The 22,667-nt window shown below is 37.1% G+C and overlaps 1 protein-coding gene across 1 annotated transcript; it reads left to right on the top strand.

The window, feature by feature from the left end:
* The first annotated feature begins 7,708 nt into the window (after positions 1 to 7,708).
* LOC114042414 (late lactation protein B-like) lies at positions 7,709 to 12,040 on the top strand. Its single transcript, XM_027861103.1, has 6 exons — positions 7,709 to 7,795; positions 8,511 to 8,638; positions 9,427 to 9,497; positions 10,899 to 11,009; positions 11,704 to 11,805; positions 12,015 to 12,040. Exons 1-6 carry the CDS (start codon positions 7,709 to 7,711, stop codon positions 12,038 to 12,040), a joined length of 525 nt encoding a protein of 174 aa, XP_027716904.1.
* Positions 12,041 to 22,667: the final 10,627 nt, after the last annotated feature.

Below are 22,667 nucleotides of genomic sequence, written 5' to 3'. Positions count from 1 at the left end.
AGTACCACAGACAGTGAAGGACCACCAATACTAAACATATATGTACCAAGTGGTATAGCACCCAAATTATTAGAGGAGAAATTAAGTGAGTTACAGGAATAGCAAAACTATACTGACAGAGGGCTTCAACCTCCCCTTTCCAGAACTAGATAAATGTAATCACAAAATAAATAAGGAAGAAGTTAAGGAGGTGAATGGAATTTTAGAAAAATTAGATATGATTGACCTCTGCAGAAAATTGAATGGGGATTGGCAGGAATATAACTTTTTTCTTAGTGGTACATGGTACCTACACAAAAATTGGCCATGTATTAGGGAATAAAAACAATCCAATTCAGAAAGGCAGAAATATTAAATGCATCATTTTCAGATCATGATATAATAAAAACTACATGTAATAAAAGGCCATGGAAAGGTAAACTAAAAATGAAGTAATTAAATAATGTACTCCTAAATAATGAGTGAGTCAAACAACAAATCAAAGAAACAATCAGTAGCTTCATTCAAGAGAATGACAATTATGACACAACATACCAAAAGTTATGCGATGCAGTCAAAGCATCTCTTAGGGGAATTTTTATATCTTTAAATGCTTACATAAATAAAATAGAGACAGAGGAGATCAGTGAATTTGGCATCCAACTAAAAAAGCTAGAAAAAGAACAATTTAAAAACCTCCAATTAAATACCAAATTAGAAATTCTGAAAATCAAAGGAGAGATCAATAAAATTGAAATTCAGAAAACTATTGAAATAATAAATAAAATTAAGAGCTGGCTTTATGAAAAAACAATAAATAGATAAACTTCTGGTTAATTTGAGTAAAAAGGAAAAGAAAACCAAGTTACCTGTTTCAAAAATGAAAAGGGTGAATTCACCTCCAATTTAGAGGAAACTAAAACAATAATCAGGAGCTACTTTGTCCAGCTGTATGCCAATAAATCTGACAATCAAAGTGAAATGCATGAATATTCACAAAAATATAAATGCCAAGATTAACAGAAGAGGAATGAAAATACTTTAATAACCCCATTTCAGAAAAAGAAATTTCATAAGCCATCAATGAACTCCCTAAGAAAAAATCCCCAGGGCCAGATGGGTTTACAAGTGAATTCTACCGAACATTTAAACAACAATTAATTCCAATTCTACATAAGCTATTTAGAAAAATAGGTGAAGAAGGAATCTTACCAAATTCTTTTTATGATACAAATAGTCAGCTGATGTCTAAATCAGGAAGAGCCAAAAGAGAGAAAGAAAATTATAGACCAATTTCCTTAATGGATATTGATGCAAAAATTTTAAATAAAATATTAGCCAAGAGATGACAACACTTTATCAGGAGGATAATAGAAAGCAGGGCTGGTTCAATGTTAGGAAAACTATAAGCATAATTGACCATATCAACAATGAAACAAACAGAAATCATATGATTATCTCAATAGATGCAGAAAAGGCTTTTGACAAACTACAACACCCATTCCTATTAAAAACACTAGACAACATAAGAATCAATGGAGTTTTCCTTAAAATGATAAGTAGCATCTACTTGAAACCATCAGCAAGCATTTTATGTAATAGGGGTGAGCTAGAAGCATTTTCAATAAGATCAGTGGTGCAACAAGCATGTCCATTATCACTACTGTTATTGAATATTGTACTAAAAATGTTAGCTTTAGCAATAAGAGAAGAAAAAGAAATCAAAGGAATTAGAATAGGCAATGAAGAAACAAAGCTATGACTAAGTGCTTTTACAACAAATGGTGTTGGAGAAAATACCATCACATACTAGCATTTAAAATAGACTAACTCCTTTTGGCCTAACATATTCAGTTCCTTGCAAATTTAAGTAAAATATTTTATTTAAGTAATTCTAAAAATACTCATTGTGGTTTCAACAATAGGTTGTGGACAATTCACTTATGACCAGAAAAGGCATTATTGCTTGAGTAAAACACTTGAAGTAGCTTCTTTTTAATGAAAATTATTCTTCTTGGTTGTCCTTTTTACATTCAGCATTTTTGGAAGTGCTCCATCCTTAAAATCCCCCTTCTCAAGGTTAACACTGCAGAAAATGGCAAATCGTCTGGGCAGCGTGAGGCCACCCCCTTAAAGTACACAATATGGCTACATTAAAAACATGAAGAAATAGATTCATTTCTTTAAGTCATTTAAATGAGAAGAAAGAAAAAGTTTATAGGAATGAGAAACATCACCAGGAATCTTTGAAAATAAATCAAATTGATAACAATAGGCTTTAAGTTTAAAAGTGCTGGTATCTAATGGCACTTTGTAAATTGAGATTTTAAAATAGTATCATTTGTGATCTTAAAATCAGAGGTGATTTTGCTTGATTGAGGTTTATTTTAAAACTAATTTAAGGTGAGATGTATTTCCCTATTAGGGTAGTTATAGTAGATTATAACTTAATACAAATTGCAATTGTTATTTGGCATTGAGAAGTTTATTGGTCAACAACCTTAGGCACATAGTTTTACCTGTTTATCTAAGTTTGTTAATTGGTAAAATGTATAAAAATAGTACCTACCCTCAGATTGTTGGGAGGACCAAATAATATAATGATCTTGATATGCTTAGGACAGTGCCTTGTCCATACCATAATCAAGTACCGTATAAATGTTGAATATTGTGATTACTTCGTTCTCAGTGCCCGTTTCTATGGTAATTACTAGGTTTAGATATGACTTCTACATACTACCTTAAGTGTTTTCTTATATCACACAAATTGAGAATCACTGTATTATATATCTTTAGGTTCCCTGGACTCTATGTCTCAGTGTAGCCATAACTCCTGTTAAAATTCCCAAGGACTTCAGTTTGAGGAAGTGGAGTCATAGACCAGATGCCTTAGAGCCTTTTGCCTGGGCCAAAAACCATAACACCTACCTAGGCCTCTATCTAGAATAGTAGAGCAAGAAACTTTAACAACAATGGCTTATAATATTTAGCCCATTAAACTTGAGCTGATCAAACAGTTGTGAATTTAAACTTATATGCTTATATGTATAAGCTTTATGTGTGTTTCCCAGTAATTTTAATGTGAGATTCATTTATCTTATGTGATTTCATTTACAATGATGTATATCTTCCTATCAAGATAATTAGGACTTATTACTGCTCCTTGTCACCTCTGTTTCCCAGTCTAAGAAGATAAGTAGTAACATTCCACCCCCTCAACATAAAGGGTTGTTCCATGTATATGTTACCTTTTTGTTGTGCTGATTGTGTCTTTAATAAAATGTGTTTTGCACTAATGCTTTTCCAAATTATAAGGCTTGTGAGCTTAAAAGCCACTTGTGATTGAATAAATGGTTTTTCTAATAACAATGATTTGGAAATACATTTCCCTACACTGCTATCATTAAAAAAAAAAGAATACAAGTCATTCCCCAATTGATAAATGGTCAAAGGATATGAACAGGCAGTTTTCAGATGAAAAATTTAAAACTATCTATAGTCATATGAAAAAATACTCTAAATCTCTATTGATTAGAGAGTTGCAAATCAGAACAACTCTGAGGTACCACATCACACCTATCAGATTGGCTAACATGACAAAACAGGAAAATGATAGATGTTGGAGATGTGAGAAAAATGGAAAGCTATTGCATTGTTGGTGGAGTTGTGAACTGATCCAACCATTCTGGAGAGCAATTTGGAACCATGTCTAAAGACCTCAAAACTATGCATACCCTTTGATTCAGCAATTTCACTACTAGGCCTGCATCCCAAAGAGATCATAAAAAGGGAAAAGGACCCACATGTACATAAATATTTATAGTAGCTCTTTTTGTGGTGGCCAAGAATTGGAAATTGAGGGAATGCTCCTCAACTGGGGAATGGCTAAACAAGTCATGGTATATGAATGTAATGGAGTATTATCATGCTATAAGAAATGATGAGCAGGCAGGTTTCAGAAAAATCTGGAAAGACTTACATGACCTGATGCTGACTGAAGGGAGCAGAACCAGGAGAACATTGTACACAGTAACAGCCACATTATTCAATGACTGACTTTGATAGACTTAGTTTTTCTCAGCAATTCAAGGATCTAAGACTCCAAAAGACACATGATGGAAAATATTACCCACATCCAGAGAAAGAATTATGGAGTCTCAATGCAGATTGAAGCATACTATTTCTCTCTCTCTCTCTCTTTCTTTCTCTCTCTATCTTTTAGTTCTCTCTTTCTCAAGGTTTTTCCCTTTTGTTCTGATTCTTTTTTCACATGACTAAGGTGCAAATATGTTCAATGTGATTGTATATGTATAACCTATATCAGATTGCATGTCATCTTAGGGAGGGGGAAGGGGGAAAATGAAAAAATTTAGTTCTCAAAACCTTATAAAAGTGAATGCTGAAAACTAAAAATTAATAAATAAATAAATTTTTAAAAAATTACAGTTAGGTCTGATATAATGCTTCTTTTGAAAATGCAAATTTATTTCAACATGACTGATAGATTGGGGAATGATTTTATCATAAATTGAATTTTGTATTTCCATATGTGCTACTTTTTCTTTCCTGAGAAAAACAGCAAGACAATAGAGAAACTGTAGCATTTCACTATAAATCCCAAGCTCCAGCCTTTCTGATGCCCACTTCTCCAAGCTAACTTTGGGTCTTTCTCAAGCTAAAATAACATATTTATTGTATATCTTCTGGTGCAGTGGGAGCTAGGGTGAGATGAGGACTGGTCTGCTTCTATCTCATCACCCACATTCCATACTGGCCAAAGGTTGGGTCCTGGGGTTGAAGTCCATCAAGTTTACCCTTTGGCTATGCTATTTTGCCAGCCCTGGTCCTGCAGAAACCTGGGGCCAAGGATAAGCAACTGCCTGAGGCTGAGGATACTGCTACAACTTAATGTGGTATTTATGTATTTCTTAATAATTTAATAAGTATAAAAATGTGCTATCATTTTTATTAGGTTACCATCTTTTTTATGTGTCAGTGATGAAGTTTTTGAGTATTATGGCCCTAACTCCATTTTCTCATCAGTCCTGGGGTTTTTATTGCTCACCTTTGCATATTGAGGTGATTTTTAGGAATACATTATGTTTAAGCAAAATTCACTATTTGCTTTGCAAACATCACAGACAACAGAAGTCCAAGAAAGGTAAATAAAGACAATTTCTGAGAAAAGTAAGGGTAACAAATTATTCCAGAAAAATAAGGGAAAAACTAGAAATAAAAAGTGACTGATGTATTTTAAGGTTACAGTGATAACAAAAGAACAAAAGGAAGAAAAAGAATCAATTTAATTTTAAAAGAAGATAAGGATGAAAGTAAAACTTAAATAGCAGAAAAGACAGTGGAAGAACAGGCCTGAAACCCATGGATTAAGCCAAATAACACTTTCTATTTGTGAATCAGAGTTTTTCTTAAAAAAAATTATTTTTAATTTTTAATCTCAGTTCCAAATTCTCCCTCCCTCTCTTTCTCATTGAGATGTCAAGAAATATGAAACTAATTATACATTTGAAGTCATGCAAAACAAATGTTCACATTTACCATGTAGCAAATAAAAAAAAAAGAAGAAAAATGAAGAGGAAAAATATTCTTCAATATGCAATATTCTTTTGCACTATATGCAGAAGTCCATCATTATTCTATCATGAAGTGGATAGCAATTTTTGCAGTGTTAAGATTGTTGTGGATCTTCATATAGATCAGTTGATTTCAGTTTCACAGTTGATTGTCATTACAATATTGTATTGCCATGTCCATGGTTCTCCTGGTTCTGCTCATTTCATTTTGCATCAGTTCATGTAAGACTTTTTAGGTTTTTCTGAAACCATAGTGCTTGTCATTTCTTATAGCATAATATTGTTCTATCACAATCATATGCCACAATCGGTTCAGTCATTTTCAATTGATGGGTATCCCCTCACTTTTCAATTCTTTAACTTCAGAAAAAGAGTTGCTATAAATGATTAGTAATTAACAGATTAAGTGATCAGTGATTAAGGTTAGTAAGGAATGAGGCAAGGAATGGCCCCTTTCACCTAATTAAAAAAAAAAAGATGAAACTGGGAGTGGAAGACCCTCAGAATTTCTGGCCAAAGGAGATGCAGTTACTATTTATATTATATTATATTATTTATATAATATGTTATATTATTTATATAATATGTTATATTATATATGTAATTTAATATATTATATTATATTATTTATATCTGAGTCATTAAAGCCCAATCAATGACCATTAAGTGGACCCTAGGCTGGGACCTATTGTTGACCAATCAACGAGATCCAGACTGAATTTGTTTTAAGGGGTGGTCTTTAAGAAATAAATTTAGCAGGTTAACCTCAGGATTTTGTGCTAGGTTTCAGCCATCACAATTTACATTCCTTAGGGAAGAGAACCTGAAGATAAAGGTATGATACTCTATGTGAAAAATGGAGAGGAATGATGGAAAGGCAGGGAAGGGAAGAGAAGAGGATGGGAGGGGTAATGGCTAGTACAGTAGCTTGCACAAAGTAGGCATTTAATTAATGTTTATTGATTGGTAAGTCACAGAAAAATTATCAATAGATAAAGTAACCAACTACTAGTCAAAGATTTATGTTTGCAAGAAAAAAATATGTTTTCTTAGGAAACTTCACATAAGTGAAGTTGTTACTGAGTGACCTGCAAAAAATGATTTATTACTTTCAAAGAAGTTAAACATACAAGATTCAATGTCCCAGAGAACTTCACTTTGATCAGCAAAACTCACCCCAATTAGTAGAATGCCAGCTTTTCTTTGACCAACAACATTGATCCAAACATCCTGGGTTAAGTCAAGTTCTCAATCAGGTCTCCCCAACTCAGATAATTATAAGGCTTCTGAGAAAGAAGACAATTTTATTTTTAGGTGATGTATTTGTGACGGTGGTGGGGCCAACAGTAGGAGACCTGGACTTTGGTTCTAGTTCTTTTACTCTTTGTGATGCCAGGGAAGTGATACAGGTTTTCTCTGCCTTCACAATGGAGATCATGATATATGATTTGTTGCCTTATAGCATCATTGTGAAGGTGTTAGAAGTTAAGAGCACTTTATAATTGAGAGGAGAACCTTGTTCAAGGTGGGATGAGTAAGAGAACTGACATCTAAACCCAGAATTTCTGACTCTGGCTTTGTCATGTGTGTTTGTGTGTGTGTGTGTGTGTGTGTGTGTTTAACTACATCATGGACATAGAACTAGGGGAAGTCTTCAATGTACATGAAAAACTTTATAAAATGGGCCAACAAAAATGAGGGGGTGTGAAAAGGTGGGGTTGGATTGAAGCCATTGATTTTCTTTTTGTTGCTCAAAGAATATTTGAACTACTTTCTATTCTGATAACCATCTCTTTTACAACAGTAAATGCATCAATTATTAAAACTCATGGAAGATGAAGAAACTCAAAAAATTAGGTCTAATTGATTATGTGGATGGATTTTAACAAGTAGTCATTCAAAATGAAGAAAGGAATAGGACTTCCAAAAACAGTAGTATGTTATTTCACCTTTCCCTTACCCCCAGTGCCCTATTGTAAGACTTACTGGAACACTGTGCAAAAAAGATAACAGTTTTCAATGCCATATTGATCTCAGGATACATTTATAGAGAAAGATGTTAGGAGAGGAGTATACACCTTCTAACCAGCTTCATATAGTGAGTGACTGAAGGTAAAGACCTGTGAACATCTGAGAAGATGAAAGTCCTTTTCCTCACCATAGCACTAAGACTGTTCTCTATCCTCAAAGCTGAGGAGTCATCCCCTTCTGAAGAACAATTTGAGGTGAGCCTTCATTGGGAGATCTTGTAGATTAGAAGTAGGGATGTATACAAGTAAAAGACTGTCATTTCAAATTTTGAGTCCCACTGGGATGTTTTCAACTTGGGTCTGTAGCCCTGTAACCTTCTCATCCTGCAATGTACTGCAATTTCAGTGCTATATATTTTTTTAGAAAATCTTGGATTGTGTACGGGCGAAAGTCAGTGCAGGAAGTAGATTCCAAGTCAAGAATTTCACTTCTATTTCTTTAATTGACTCTGTCCAGAATGAACTGGAAATGGGAGATTTGATTCAGTCAATTTTATCCTTGCTAATGGCCATTCAGAGAAAGTAATGTTCTTGAGTGGAGTTGGGTCTCCAAGGATTCAAAGTCACTTTCTTCAGGAATTCAGCTTGGGAGTTCAGTGCCAAATGTCTGCTTCTGTTTGAGCCATGTCAGAGTTGGGCCAGCTTGATAGGTTTGGGTTCTCAAGGCTAGTTCACTTCAACCTAATGACTTCTTCCTAAAAAACTGAACTTTACGTATGTTGCCAACAGGTCTATGGTAGTCCTGAGGCAACTGGCTCTTGCAAGATTTTTTTTGCTTGAGAGTTGAGATTCTTTTCTGAGTGTGTGATGAAGATCCAGATCATTAGGAGATGTCTGTGACGAGTTCAGTCCCATTATGCCCTAAGTTTTCCTCTTTCAAGTTTTAGCTACATATCACAATTCCCTCTAGGGTACATACTTTGTAAAGGCCATGGTGACAGACAATGAATTTCATGGGAAGAAGAAGCCTAAGGAGATGTCACCCTTGACAATCACTCACCTTAATGATGGTGATCTGGAGGCCAAATATACTATCAAGTAAGTAGACTGCCCATAGTTGTCCTATAAGCCTACTTCATCTTTATCTCTCCTACTTTAGGGCCATGGCTAAAGTTTATTACTTGCTTTCCTCTGCATATCTAATCTGACCACACACAGCATACATACTGTGTTAGAGTTAAGGTTAGAGTCTCAGAAGGATTAAGTAAAAATTATTGTTAAAGTATGCACTTACACACATACATATCTGTATATATGTACATATACACATACAAACACATATGAACATGAAGCTTAGGCTTACTTTCTCAGCAATGAGTGAAATGCTTACAATGTACTCATTGACTAACTTTTTCTGATTCACAGTTTGTCTGCTAGTCCCCACATGGCCTCAGGCCTCCTCTAAACTTTACTTATTTCCCTGTGGAAGCCTTTGTTCCATGTAGTTCATAATACAAGTTATCCTATGTTATATACTGCAGCCTACTCATACCATGCACTCCTCTTTATGTCTTTTGGGGTCACTTGTGTTTGGATTTCTTGGAGATCATGGTGTTCCGTGATCCCCAGCTCTACAGATTGCACCAAAGATTTTTCATTATTCAAAAGAGTGGATGCTATGTCACATGCTTCTTTTCTATGAGTGAAAATAATCAGATCACAGGCTGTAATGCAAATCTGCTTCTGGACATTCTCCTGTGCTTGCAACACTGAGAACTGGGTCAGGACTGGGGAATCAAATCACCTCTCCTGATTTCAATGATATATAAACTTCTCTTCCTCTTCTTGTCTCCAGCAAAACCATTCACATGTGCTCTGTTTTCCAGCAAAAATGGCAAGTGCAAAGAGATTAAAAAGATATTATTGAAAACAAACAAGCCTGGGTTATTTTCCAATGGTAAGTGAATCAAACATTCCATATTAAAAGAATTTCAACCTGAGATCTGGCCTCCTTAGAGGTGGTCTGTCAGGCCCAAGCAAAGATTAGGACTTGAGACTTTCCTTTATTCTTGGAGTCCAACGGCTGTGGTTTCTTGACAATATCTAGTGAATTTGCACTCTTTTTCCATGGCATGGACTGAGTTGATGAGTGGGTTTGTCTGTATGCAGAACTGACTGATTAATTCCCTGGGTGTTAGGGTTTGGGGTAGCAAAGACACGTTAAGTAGCTGCTGTTATGATTTGCTTTGGGAAATCATAAGAATACTTCTTTAACTTCTCTCTCACATTAGATACTTCACTGGCCAAAAGTGCTTGACTACTATTCTCAGGATTCATAAGTCATCTAGAAAAACGTGTAGCATGTTAGGGTTCATTATCACTTTAATATGATGACTCTCCAGAATGTTTCTTGGGTGGAAGGGCAAGACATGCAAAGATGGGGTACTAAAGCAGTTGTTTACATTCTTGGGATGAAAGATCTGTATAGAAGAGGCATATGCAAATAATAAGCCATCCCTGTAATAATTTTTTAAGATGGATTTTTCCATTTATATGTTGGGGAGAATAGAACCTGAATAATTTCCTAAAGACAAGGATGATGACATCATGCTGGTGCTGCCCTCATTGAACAAACATTTATTAAACAACTCTAATGTTTAAAACATTGTTGTGTTCATTGAGGGAAGGGCACACTTCAAGTTCAAGGTGATTCTTGCCAAAGGCACAAACACAGACACCCATGTATTCTTGCTTTCTTTGTTACTTTGGGCCTGACTTATGATTTCATTGGTATCAGGAACTTCCAGTAAGGAAACTCCCCCTATCAAGACATGACAGCATCTGTTCTGCAAAGTTATATTCTTTGATAATTGTTTGAGGGTATTGAGAATTTAAGTGACTTACCATGGTAACATTGGTAGTATATGTCAGAGTTGAGACTTGAACTCAGGACCAAGAAACTCCAAGCTTGTTTCTCTGTTCTATCTGTTCAACATACTATCCCTCTAAAGTAGGACAAATCACGTTCTTGGTCTCAGTTTCCTTATTTGTGAAATTAGGAGTTAAACTGTAGCTTTTTTAAAAGTTTCTTGAAACTCTTAAACCTTTAGTCCTGGGCTTCTTAAACATACAATATTACATGACAAGTGCCTTAGAAAAGTGTCATATCAGGTCAAAGGGGAAGAGTCCTTGTCATGGGGCCACCTAGCTCTTTTTCTTGATTCTTGGATGCTGTGGCCCACAAGGTCTGGGGTCCTTCCTGACAGAGTGAGATCTTAAGACCTCTGTAGTCTCCTCCCAATAGATTTTCTAAGAGAATTAAAGATGCTAAAGGTATATGTCCTCACCATCTCCACAGATGAGGGCAAACACCAGGTACTCATACAAAAGACATCTGTGAGGGATCATTGGATTGTCTTCTGTGAAAGCGAGTTACATGGCACACAAATAAGATTCGCCCAACTTGTCAGTAAGTAACATGAGATTCTGTGAATGCCTCCCAGAGAAGAATGCTAAGATGTGGAGCAGCTGTTAGAAATTGTTCATACTGATTCTTCCTTCTCGGCAGACATTCCTAGATTTGGCATCTCTAGAAGGTGCAGGAAGGGATCCATTTTCATACAAACCAAAGCCCAATAAAGTGGTCAGTGGATTCTATGAATTCCCTCAAAATTTTTGCTATCTGGAGGTTTGACGGCAACAGAGACATTGCTTACCAATCACATTCCCAGGCTGCTAATACTGACCGAACTGCCCTTTAATGAGTCTGTAAAAGGCAAAATTGCTGCTTTCAAAAAAGCAGCAGGAGGAAGAAGACAGTGTGTCTTCATACCTTCTTTCTTTCTTCCATCACATTTCTGGAGATTTGGGGGCATTGGGGCTATTTTGTTTTAGTGTATAGTGTATAGTGTATAGTTTAGAGGGGTTTTTCTATAAAGAGGTAGGTTTTGGAAGCACTTAATGTGTGGTAGAAGGGCATTTCTTTGCAGAAGATAAGAGTGTTAAACTGCTTACTATACTTAGTCTCTTCTCCCTTGGTGCTGGCAATTTAACTGACCAAGGAGCAAAACCCAACACTTTCACTATAGGAAGTAACTATAATAGAAACCAATACCAGAGAAGGATTGAGTTAAATGAACAGTTATTTATTCTGCCCTCTCCAGGTCCAGATGCAGAGGAGAACCCACAAGCCTTTGAGGAGTATAAGAACTTTGTCAGTCTTAAAGGATTTAATGCAGCAAAGATCAGCATACCCACACAAGCTGGTAATTAGAATGGAATCAGCTCAACTTTGCTGTGCCCTGTTCCACTATCCCCCGAACCCTAAACCCTTCCTTTCTCTTCTTTTCTTATTATTCCCTTCTCTTAGAAGCTATTCTATACTAATTTCTTAGGAGATCTTGTATAATTGTTTGAACTGTATGGTATGAAGTGATTTTGGCAAATCCACTCACATATGTCTTTGTTTCTGCAGAAGCTTGCACCCCGGAACACGCTTAAGGTATGTACTCTGTAAAGACTTGTAGAGAATCTTCCAGAATAATCTAAACTCCTATACTTCACTTGAGATGTAAGCATCTACTTGGTCCTATTCAACCACAGGAATGTCAACATCCAAACCGTGTCAGAGGGATCACCTTATTTTACCTATCTCAAATAGCTTTCAGCCTCCTTTGAATTTCTGTCTTACTGTTTCATCTTTCTGCATATTAGAAATGATTAGGCACATTTCCATCTATTACCAGGCCTTTCATTTTGAGACTATAGCTTCTTGTTCTTTTTTTTTTTTGTGGAAGGAGAGAACAGCTGGCTAAAGTGTATTCCCTTAGGACAAGCAGTGTGAAGAATGATAATTGTGGAGTCAGTAGTTTCAACTACCTGTGTGATCTTGACAAAGTCCCTTAACCTCTGGCTTCAGGTTCCTGTTATGCCAAATGAGTGAGGTTGGATTGGATCACTCCTATTATTTCTTCAAGTTTTAAATCTAGGATCTTATAATAATAATAACAATCATGATTTGATTTATTTGAAAGTGGTGATGAAATTGTCCTTCATTCTTCCCCTCCAAGTTTCTCCAAGGGCTTTCTTATGGTCTCTCCAATACATGATTCAGTTGGACAAAAAGCTTATTTGCACACAAAGTTTCAGGAACATTGAAATCACCCTGTCCATGGCTTTGCACATGGTAGGTTCTTAGTAGTGGCCTCTCCCTTTCTGAGTTCAAAGGGTTCTAGATTTAGAACTTTTTGTCTAGTTTAGCCTGCCCATTTTTCAGTTGTTGTAAATTCAACCTAGAGAGATCACACAAATGACCTTCAGAAATCAGTGAAGCCCAAATGGGAAGCCATTCCTTCTGACTCCAAATCCTCTGCTCTTTCCCACTCATATTGGTGCCTTTTTCTGAACCTCTGGCATTTTGGGGCTAAGTTCTGCTAGCTCATGGGAAACTGTTACTTCTGTTTCTTTGTCTCTTCACTGACTTCTCTTTTATGTTTTCTAGAAGATGATTCTCTTCAACCTCAGAATCAATGCTGTCCAAGAATTTCCAGTCATATCCTTAAATGCCAAGCTCTGCCTACTGCCTGGCTGCTGCATAAACTTCTCTCTTTAGCCCTTAACCTCTTTCACCAACTTTTAATATTTTCTTCCAATGCAAAATAAACATATAAAGCAATCATTCTTGGCTCAGTCTCCCTCTGTTTTTGAAATTTTCTTGGGGGCAATGAATAAGAAGTAGATGACAAGTAGATCAGGTACACTTCCCTGGGAGTCTATGGGCCTTCAGTTCCCAAAGGTTGAGAGGAACTTATGTCTTCTACTGGGTGTATTCAAACATTCCACATACATAATACTCAAATAGCTGGCTGAAAAACAAAGGGGCAATCCATTTTCTCTTCATAATGTTAAGCATAGCAGTAATTATCGCAACCGATTTAGTGTTTCACAGCTCCACAGTTAAACACCTGAAACTCTTAGCAATGCAGGATCATCTGAGTTTCAGTATAATTTTGTAAGCATAATTATTCCAAATAATAAGCCATGAGGATGTACTTCCTCCTTACCTCCCTGCTTCTCTTTCTCTTTCATTCCTCCTAATAGCTCCCTAAAGTTTCTGACTGCCTACTCTATGGATCATCTAACTGAATTTTATTTTGCATTTCCTGCTGTTTTCCTTTGGGGATTGCTGTACTGCTCATTCTGAGTACAAAAATTGTTAGTTTTCTCTTTGCTAGCAACTCTTCCTCCTCTCCTCCTAGCAAAAAACTGTCTTGCTTTTCTCTGATTCAGCTAAATTTTGTAATAATCAGATCAGTTCACTTACAGCCTCCATTTTCTTTTGGTCTCTTTCCAATCCCCATTCTTTTTGAACTCTCTGTAGCCTTTGATACCATTGATCACCATTTTCTTTTGCTCCTCCTACCTATTCAACTATTCCTTTTCAGGCTTTGGTGGATCTTCATCCATGTCATGCCACATCCCTAAAGGCTCTGTCCTAGTCTATTTTCTCTTTTATCTCTACATTACTTCTCTTGATGATATCATTAGCTTCTATGTGTTGGATGATCTCAATCTAGGGTTGTGAGCCTGGGTGACAGGGAGAATTGTAATGCCCTTGACAGAAATTGGAACGTTTTGAAGCTGTCAAGGGGGAGAATAATTCCATGAAAACTTAGAGACACAAGAATACCAAGGAGAAGAATTCATATCTTTAGATAGAGCAATTTTAATTGAATAATGAGACTGGAAGCCAGCTTGTAAAGAATTAAGAGGAGATGAAGAGGAAAGGAAGTGGATTCACCTATTATAGATATATTTTTCAAGGATTTGAGTCATAAAAGGAAGGAGAGATATGGGATAATAGCTATGGGGATGGATGGATCAAGTAACAGTTTTTTTTGAATTAGGGAAAAGGACATATTTGTAGGCAACAGAGAACCAGACAGTAGTAGACAGAGAGAATGATGTGAGTATTGTGAATGACAGAGAGGGGCAATCAGCTGAAGGAGATGGGATGGAATGGGATCCCTCATTCATATGGTAGAGTTTCCCTTGGCGAGAAGAAAGGTAATCTGTTCATGTGAAAGAGGAAAGAAGGAGGAAATCATGGCAGAAGGCATATGTGTGATGAGGAGAGGGAAGAGGTAATGCTTGGTGAATTGTCTTATTTTTTCAGTAAAATATAAGACAAAATTCTCAGCTGAGAGTGTGGGGTAAGGTGGGACCAAGGAAGATCTGAAGTGAGATGGAAAGATTTGGAAGAAGCAAGAATCATTGTGGGGGCATGAATTAGTGAGTTACTTAAGGAGGTGTAAAAGGATTGTTTGTTGCAAGGGCCCAATTGTGGATATGTAGCATATATTTTTATTGCACTCAGCAAAATTCCATGCTTTTTTCAGTAACACATGAATAGGAATGAAGGCAGCAGATGTTGTGAGTTATTAAAAGTAGAGGTTTATCAGGGCAAGATAGGCAACATCAGTGTAGAATTGGAATAGTTTACTAAGGAATCAAAATGAGGAAGAGAGGAGAATGTAGGTGATATAAAGGTGATGGCCTAGGAAAAAACCAAGGGGTAGAGGGATTGGAGATCTTGATAAAGATGAAGAACAGTGGTAGGGTTTTGAAGGCAGAGATGGAATAACAAGAGATTATGCTCAGATAAGGGGATTTAAGAATCCATAAATGTGGAAGTAGTGCATTTGTAGGTGATGGTAATATTAAGGGTATGGCCTTCTTTGTGTGTGGCTGTGGTGGGATAGAAGAGTAGGTTATGTGAAATAAATAAAATTGAGGGACTGTGAGATAGGTTGTTTCATGGAATATCAACATGTATATTGAAGTCCCATTATACAAAGGCAGGAGTTGAGAAAGTTTGTGGCACTGAACTACTTGAGGAAAGTATCTTGAGGACAGAATTTTGGATATTAGCAGATAATAACTAACAAAAGAGTGAGTGATAAATATGAATTGAGTGAACCTCTAAGCAGGAGAGGTTACTGCATGATAGAGGTAGAGGGAAAGCCTTGAAGTAGCAATGGGGAGCAAGCATTATTCCAACTCCTCTACCAGAATCAGTGAGTTAGGGGATATGAGCAAAAGTGTAAATGGTGCTGCCATTGTAACATTGTTTTTGCAATCTTGTTCATATTGTATAAATTGTTCTCCTAAATCTGCCCATATTTTTGCCTCATCTCATACGATCCTTTCTAGGTTCCCTAAACCTTTATCTTTATCTGTTGCCCAATGGAATGGTGTTCTTCCTCTTCTAGAAGGAGGTAGGAGATCACCTGATGGAATGGTGTCCTCTCTCCTTACCCCAAAGGTGGGAAAATAGTGAGTGATAGAATGGTATTTTCCTCTTCCCCAGGAGGCTGGAAACCAAGAAAGAGATGTGGTGTGATAGAATGAATCCTTCTCCCCTCACCAAAAAGGCAGGAAAATGGGACTATTGAATGGCATTCCTCCTCTTTCTGCAAAAGGCTGTTGACCAGCCAAGAAAACTGGTATAATGAAAAGGAGTTTCTACTCTTCCCTGTGTCAGCTGAAGTCCAGTGCAATGGATTGGCACCACTTCCTCTCACCAGAAAGGAAAGAAAGTCCTCTGATGAAATCTTATCTTCTCCTCTTTACTCCTAGGCAAGGAAGGAGACTTGTTTATGATGGAATATCCTTCCTCCTCTTCTTGTGGGAGGCTAGAGAACAGCCATGAGACCTGAAGTGATCAAATAGTTTCTCCTCCCTTCACCAGAAAGCCAAGAGACCATCATAATGGAATTGTGTTTCTCCTTTAAAGGTCAAACAATTATTCCAGTATAACTTTTGGACACAGCATGTCTGGATCTCATGAGTTCATTACACCTTGTTGAACAGATTCTTTGGCTAAGCTCTTAATTCCTAATTCTCCCTTTTTCTAGCTTGACTTTCTTCCCTTTAACCTACCAACCTCTGAAACTCACATTCCTCCCTATATTAATTGTCCCTCCCCCCTTTTTCAGACCTTTCTGTGTCTGATCATTGGCTTCACTAACAAAAGTATGTGCCTATTTTCTTTTTGTCTGATTGAAATCCTAGTATGAGGACCTCTTGTACTGCCCTGTCCTATTGGTGCTTTAGTCTTGGTATGATAGGGCAAATGCGTGATGACATTTCAAGAACGTAGATCAATGAAAGTAAATGTTAAAATGGAGGTGGTTTTTGAGGAGCATTTTTGTGACCATTCTGAATAGATGAGTGAGATCATGTTGGAAGCAGTGAAAGTCTAAGTAGAGTAAATAAATTAATTTCTTGGGCAAGACATAGGGTTCTAAGTTGACTACAAATTTAAAATAAATTATCAATGCAAAATACCTTCTAAAGAGCATTGAGTAATCTTTAATACTTCAGATGATCTGTGTGTGATCTCTTAGATTTTGGTTTTCTCTCCATTTGGTGCCTATTACACACCATTGAGGGCAGCTAGGTAGTACAGTGGATAGAGTGCCAGGTCTAGATTCAGGAAGGTTCATCTTCTTGAGTTCAAATAGGGCCTCAGACACTAATTAGCTGTGTGACCCTAGGCAAGTCACTTAACACTGTTTTTCTTAGTTTCCTCATCTGTAAAATGAGTTGGAGAAGGCAACGGCAAACCACTGCATTATCTTTGCCAAGAAAACTCCAAATGGGATCATGAGGAGTTGGATATAGCTGGAATGACTGAACGACGACAACAGCAACAAAACCAAGAACAACAGTGACAACAATAGCAGCAACAACCATCATCACCACTACCACAGCAACCAACAGCCATGACCACAACCACAATTACCACTACCACCACAACAAAAACAAAGGCTTATCAGGCAACATCAGTGTAGAATTCAAATGATGTACTAAGGAATCAAAATGATGAAGAGAGGAGAATGTAGGTGATATAAAGGTGATGGCCTAGGAAAAAACCAAGGGGTAGAGGGATTGGAGATCTTGATAAAGATGAAGAACAGTGGTAGGGTTTTGAAGGCAGAGATAGAATAACAAGAGATTATGCTCAGATAAGGGAACTTAAGAATTCATAAATGTGGAAGTAGTGCATTCGTAGGTGATGGCAATGGGAAGTTGAAGGACTTCAAAAAAATGACCCCCATTGTGGTGGTGCTGGGGAACTTGGAGGAATTAAAAGAGAATAAATTGGAAAGGAAAACAAACTTTTAGGAGCTTTTTAGGAGCTTCTCCCAAATAACATTTTCTGTTTGATCCCTGTCACACCTAGGGCCGTACAAGTCACATTCAGTTCTGTTTGTTTCAGAAGGATATAAGTTCATTTCAATGCCAATTACATTTCCAGGCATTTCGTTATGAACTCAGGGTTGTGTGAACTTTTGGGACATAATACTAAGGTAGAAGAGCTGGTATTCACTTTCTAGAGGATCACAGCCTTACAGGCAAGGAGGCCAAAGCAAATACCGAATGCCAAATGAATGGTACATCCAGCAAGTGGTCACTGGTGCTTTGAGAAGAAGTGATCATTGTGATTTGGTAGACGCATCAATCAAACAATGAACAAATATTAAAAACTTCCTATATGTCTGGCACTGTGCTAGGTGCTGGGGACATCAATACAAACAAGAATGAAACAATGCTTACTCTCAAGGGAAATCTTTACTAGGATGAGACTTGAAATGGTTCTTAAAGGTAGAAGAAAAGTTGGTGGGCAGAAAGTAATAAGAAAGAGTTACAATATGAGCAAAAGCAAGAAGGTAGCAATATACCAGATGTATTCAGGGGGCAATCAGGAGTCTTATCTGAGTCTCACTAAATGGAGAAGAAAGTTCGTATAGTGATACATTGTACATGTAGAAGGGTTGCAAGAAAGAAAATAGAAAATGTATGTTGGGTCCAGATAGTGGGTATGAGGCTAAAGAATTTGGAATTCATTCTGTGGATAATAGTTCATCACAGAAAAGTAGAATCTTAGAACTGGAAGGAACTTAGAAACCAGGTGGACCTCATGTCTGAACAGCAGTGTCTCTTACAAAATCCTTGAATTATAAGGTCATGCGACCAAGAAATAGAAGACTGTTCTTCTCTAGTCTTCATGGACTCTCTAAACTCTCCCAGATAAGAATTATGAACACCAGGTAAAGTAATTGCAGGTGTCTCTGCATGCCAAGGAACCAAGAAGTCTAATAAGGTAATGGTGAATTAATAGCAGAGAAGCTTAATCTCTAATACCTAACAGGCTTCCTCAGCACCCTCCTCCCCACACTGGACCACATAACAGGATCCACAAGCTTTTGCTCTGGGATTCATTCAGCAATTTTGCTGCACTTGCTGAAGTCTCTGGCACCATGTCTTGCTTCTGCCCTCATGCCACTATTCCCAGGAACAAAGAATAGAACTCAACTCTAGCCGCCAAATGTTAGGGTTGGAGGAGGGAGAGGTATAGGAAAAGCAGAACCTTGCTCTGCTGGGTGAACCAGGATAGGGAGCTTCACCAGTTCTCAGCCAGAGACCAAAGGAACAGAGGTAATTGGGCCAGGGCAAAAGTGTTTTTATGGCTGGAGGATGGGACTGTGTCAGTGTTGAAGCAGAGATGACAGTTATCAAGCTGGGATCAGTTTTCCACCCCGAGAAGCAACTTGGGGAAGGGAGTGAGGCTGGTTAAATGTGAATTCCCCAATGAGGAGGAGGCTGAGAAAGCTTTGAGATCAAGTCTGGAGAGGGGAATCTGCTATCAAAAAAAGAAAGTGAACTTAGGGACTGAAATGACCAAAGATCTGAGGTGGAACAATACTCAATTAAAGACACTGAATACAAGCAGATAAACCAATAGGGCAGATATTAAGTACAGAAGCAAATATGGCCTCCAGATAATCAAAATAAATCTAGGCACCAAAGGATAAGTGTTGCAAAACAAAGGAAAATGAATCAACATCCTATGAAGCAGAGAGCTCTGTGGATTCCCAAGAATGCATGGAACCAAAGCATAATGTTCCTGCCTGTTTTAAAAGAGATAGAAGAGTAAGAGTAGAATTGATGACATGCAGAGCAGAAATCATTGGCAGGGTGGAAAAATCCATAGGGATAAGTTTCTTGTAAGAAACGAAAGGGAGAAAAACAAGTTGGGAATACAAATATACCCAAATGAAGGGCAATGTAGAAAAAGATGAGCAAAAAATAATATTAAAAGAGCACATGATCTCTATGCAAACAAAACTTTTTGATCCCAAGGACAGATTGTGTAGAGGCAATCTAAAGGTCATAGATTGCTTAGAAGACAAGGAAAAAACTTGAACACTGTAATGCTAGAAATAATACAAGAAATCTGTTCAGAAATGCTGGAAACAGAAAATAAAGTGCTAATCAAAAAAATCCACAGTTTATCTCTAGAAGAAAAAATCTTAAACTGAAAACTCCAAGACAACACAGTAGTCAAACAGTCTCCCTTAAGGAGTCTGTAGCTTATAGAACATACTCATGGAATAATACTGACAATAACATGTTTTGAAGGTTACAACAACTGGATCTCCTAAATAATATTTATCTACCACCAGCTTGTTTTTCTTCCTGCTAACAACCATTCCTCACAAACATTTTGTGCTGACCTTTGATTCCCAATTCTGCCATATCCAGGGAAACCATCCAAAATGATAATATAAGAACATCCCTCTCACAAGAACACTTTGGGGCATACTGTCCCCTCCAGGAGGGATACCCCTTCTCCCTGGAGCAGCCCCTTTCTGCTGAATGGACCATGTCTTTGTGCTCCCAACACAGCATTACCCTTTTGTGAGTTATACTCTTTGTTAGTGTGTATGTCTGAGTTGTATTTTGGGTCCCCTTTTTCTCCCTCTCTTTCCCTCTTTTTCCTATTGCTTGCAACAAAAATTTGCGTTGAACTGACTCCCATTGTTATTTACCACTTGAACTCATTAAGAGATTATTTTCCCAACATCTCTGGCCAGCTTATGAGCCTTTCCTTACACATAAAAGGATATTTGGACAAGGACTTAACCTACTGACGGTTTCATCTACACTGTGATGGTATGGCGCTGTGACACCAGTTGTAGACAACAAGGGTCAATAGAGGAGCCCTATGTCCTCCCAGGTAGGATTCCCTTATGCCAGAAGACTATATCAAAACAGAAAGATAAACTCACCCTCTTCAACCCTTAGGTCCTACTGTACCACAATATATACAATAAATATAATACCTTGAAAGACTTGAAGTCAGCTTATAGAAATGAGCATCAAGACCATCAGACTTAGTCTTTCCATGCATAGATTTTATAAGTGACAGCCTTCCTCAAGGAGAAACTGTCATGGTGGTCTCAAGACCACCAGGCCCAATCTTGTCCTCGATCTTCCACCATGGCCAAGGTCCCTGGTCCTAGCAGTCAACACACAGGAGTCATCTTTCCAACTCAAGGAGGACCCTCCTTTGTCGGTCCGGATCTCTGGTAGTTAAAAAAATGAATCTGCACCCAAAAGCAAAACAGAAAAGAGAATCGAATGATTGTTGCAAGGAACAAAGAAGCTCAAGATGCAATCCAAGGTAACATACTCTGAAAACTCAGTCTTAATCATTAATGAAAAAAGATGGATATTTAATAAATGAGAAGCATTTGAAGCATGTCTACAATAAAAATCATCCTCAAGCAATTACAGTTAGGTCTGATATAATGCTTGTTTTGAAAATGCAAATTTATTTCAACCTGATTGATAGATTGGGGAATGATTTTTATCATAACTAGAATTTTTCATTTGCATATTTACTATTTTTTTTCTGAGAAAACCAGCAAGACAATACAGAAAATGTACCACTTCACAATAACTCCTAAGGTGCAGCCCTTCTGATGCCTACTTCTATAAGCTAACTTTTTTTTTTAACAGATCTAAAACTATATTGTGTTTACTATTTTATTTTTCCCTAGTTACATGTAAAAACAAAATCTAGTATTCATTTAGAAAATTTGACTTCCAAATTCTCTCTCTCCCAGGCCAGCCCCCTCCCCACCATTGAGAAGGCAAGCAATTTGATTTACATTATTTGTGTCATGCAAAACATATCCATAATAGTCAAGTTATGAAAGAACACAGGCTAAAATAAAAACAACATGAAAAACAAAGAAAATCAAAGAGAAAAGTATTCTTCAATCTGTATTCAGACATCTTCAGTTCTTTGTGGTTGGATTGCATTTTTCATCTTAAGTCCTTCAGAGGTGTCTTGCATCTTTGTTTTACTGAGAATAGCTACGTCATTCACAGCTGCTCATTTCACAATACTGCTGTTACTTTGTACGTGGTACATTTCACTTTGCATCAGCCCATGCAAGTCTTTCCAGCTTTTTCTGTGAGTATCCTGCTCATCATTTCTTATAATACAATAGTATTCCATCATAATTACGTACCACAACCTGTTCAGCTATTCCCCAATTGATAGGCATCCCCTCAACTTCCAATTTTTTGCTCTAAGAAAAGAGATGCTGTAAATATTTTTGTACATATAGGTCCTTTTCCTTTTCGTTTTTTATCTCCCTTGGGATACAGACCTAATAGTGATAGGTCAAAGGCTATGCATGGTTTTATAGCTCTTTGGGCATAGTTCCAAAATGCTTTACCCAATGGTTGATGCAGTTTACAACTTCACCAACAATGCATTAATGTATCATTTTCCCCGCATCCCTCCAACATTTTTCATTTACTTTTTCTGTCACATTAGCCAATCTAATAGGTATGAGGTAGTACCTCAGAATTGTTTTAATTTACACTTCCCTAATCAATAGTGAGTTAGAGCAATTTTTCATATGGCTATAGATAGCTTTGATTACTTTATCTCAAAACTGATCATATCTTTTGATCCTTTATCAATTGTGGAATGACTCTTATTTTTATAAATTTGACTCAGTTCTCCATGTATTTGAGAAATGAAACCTTTATTAGATAAGCTTGCTTCAAAAATTTTTTCACGCTTAACATTTGCTATCTGTATTTCCCTCCATCCTATCCTCCTGTTTATTCTATTCTCTCTCTACTTTCACCTAGTCCCTCCTTAAAAGTGTTTTGCTTCTTACTACATCCTCCCCCAATTTGCCCATCTTTCTATTCTCCCTCTCTTATTCTCTTCCCTTCCTACTTTCCTGTATGATAA

This window comes from Vombatus ursinus, unplaced genomic scaffold (assembly GCF_900497805.2).
Source record: "Vombatus ursinus unplaced genomic scaffold, bare-nosed wombat genome assembly UNPS02014448.1, whole genome shotgun sequence".
NCBI classification, from domain to species: Eukaryota; Metazoa; Chordata; class Mammalia; order Diprotodontia; family Vombatidae; genus Vombatus; species Vombatus ursinus.
The sequence above is the reverse complement of the archived record's forward strand: the minus strand, read 5'-3'. Positions and strand labels throughout refer to the sequence as shown.

Bases quoted from the DNA above. Each gene is read 5' to 3' on its own strand.
- LOC114042414 (XM_027861103.1), top strand. From the start codon at position 7,709: ATGAAAGTCCTTTTCCTCACCATAGCACTAAGACTGTTCTCTATCCTC. The intron at 7,796-8,510 runs GTGAGCCTTCAT...AATTCCCTCTAG, and splicing joins CTTCTGAAGAACAATTTGAG to GGTACATACTTTGTAAAGGC. The intron at 11,806-12,014 runs GTAATTAGAATG...TTGTTTCTGCAG, and splicing joins CAGCATACCCACACAAGCTG to AAGCTTGCACCCCGGAACAC.